We start from the raw sequence: 1,727 nt of genomic DNA, 5'->3' as shown, positions 1-1,727 counted from the left end.
TATATTCCATCTCAATGACTGCCACAGAGCCCAGGGCTGGGATGGCAGATATTTCCCAATGAAAGGAAAGGTTTTTAGACAGAGCACCTAGTCCACGATTACATCTGTACCACCTGACATTGTTTCCCACAGTAGCTAGCTTAAAGCTGACAGGGATACACTTACCTATGCTACAATTGCACCTTCCCTTGCTTAGTAGACACACCTTGAGCTCACGTCTCTAGCAGGACTTGTGCTGTTTGTTCCTCACCCACCCACGGCCTGTTGGGCTACTGCTTTTAATTGCCAGATATCAGGAAATTATGATGACCCAGTTATTTACTAGGTTTCCCTTCCTACTAATCCACCTCCAGATTGGGCAGGGCTCTATATAACACACTCCATGGTGGGCAGGAGGATCAGGGTGAGATTTGGCTCTGCAGATGCTGCGATCAATTGATCTGACAGCAGTAAAGGACTTGGGTAAGCTGCAGGAGATTCCCCTAGCACAGAGAGAGGAGAGAACACTATTGCATGGGGTTGCAAATACAGGGTTTGTTTCTTGGAGACAGCAAGTTTTAGTGGTTAGAGCAGAGAGTCTGGGAGTCAGGACTCCTGGGTTCACTCTCCACCTCTGGGTGGGGAACAGTGGGTTAGAGGAGGTGGGGGCTGATGTCAGTTGGGGTCTGTGCAACATCTGGCACAAGGGCGGGAGGCCCATAGTGGTCACAGTCTGAGACTCTGGACACCTGGGCTCTAACGTGGCTCTGGGAGGGGAATGGGGAGCAGTGGGTTAGAGGAGCAGGCCCCGATCACCGTGGGAGCCAGGGCAGCACCTGGCACAATGGAGCCCCAGATGTGTCTGGTTCTGAGAAGCCCCCAGCTCCATGGGGCTGGGACAATGGGATGGACTCTGGGCAAAGTGGTGTGGACAGGGATATCAGGAGGGGTGGGGATTTTGGGCAGAGTGGAATGGGAGGGGTCGAGGTTGGGCCCAGGAGGTGTTCCATGGTGGAGGCAGATCCCCACCCTGCACTGTCTCCCTACTTCAGGTCTATCCAGCAACAGACACGGCCATGGCCATGAGAAGACCCCATCTACGGTTACTGCTGCCCCTCGTCCTGCTGGCCGCCTGCCTGGCTCTGGCTAGTGGGACACCATGGACCCGTCTGAAAAACAGATTCAGATGGCACCACGTGGATTTCCCACGAAGTTCAGTTGGCTTCCGCAACAACTACTGCGATAAGATGATGTGGAGACGGGGAATATATGGGACATTAATCAACACCTTCATCCATGCACCCATGCGATCAATCAAGCGTGTCTGCTCTGTGGGTGGAATGCATGTTTCAAATGGCCTACGCAAGAGCATTTTTCACTTCCCTGTCACCACCTGTAGATATAAACCGTACACTGACTCTTACAAGGAGGTAAAGTATCCCCGGCAGATTGTCACCATCGGCTGCTGGAATCGGCTCCCTGTGTTCTATTTGGAGTTTCCACCCTACAGCCTCAGTGCCCCCTAGTGCCCATTATACAGTATAGCCGCCCCTTTCCCACCCCTAACCTCTGCTGCCCCCTAGTGCCCATTATACAGTATAGCCGCCCCTTCCCCACCCCTCGCCCTTTGCTGTCTCCTAGTGCCCATTATACAGTATAGCTGCCCCTTCCCTGCCCCCACCCTCTGTTGCCCCTAGTGCCCATTATACAGTATAGCCGCCCCTTCCCTGCCCCCACCCTCTGCTGCC

The 1,727-nt window shown here is 53.8% G+C and overlaps 1 protein-coding gene across 1 annotated transcript; it reads left to right on the top strand.

Annotated features, from left to right (window-relative positions):
* Nucleotides 1-1,055: 1,055 nt before the first annotated feature.
* Nucleotides 1,056-1,505, top strand: LOC123348352 (ribonuclease-like). Its single transcript, XM_044985869.1, has one exon. The coding sequence runs from the start codon at nt 1,056-1,058 to the stop codon at nt 1,503-1,505; it is 450 nt and encodes a 149-aa protein (XP_044841804.1).
* Nucleotides 1,506-1,727: the final 222 nt, after the last annotated feature.

The sequence above is a fragment of the Mauremys mutica genome, chromosome 13 (genome assembly GCF_020497125.1).
Source record: "Mauremys mutica isolate MM-2020 ecotype Southern chromosome 13, ASM2049712v1, whole genome shotgun sequence".
Taxonomy (NCBI): Eukaryota; Metazoa; Chordata; order Testudines; family Geoemydidae; genus Mauremys; species Mauremys mutica.
This window is presented reverse-complemented; position numbering and strand designations above follow the sequence as displayed.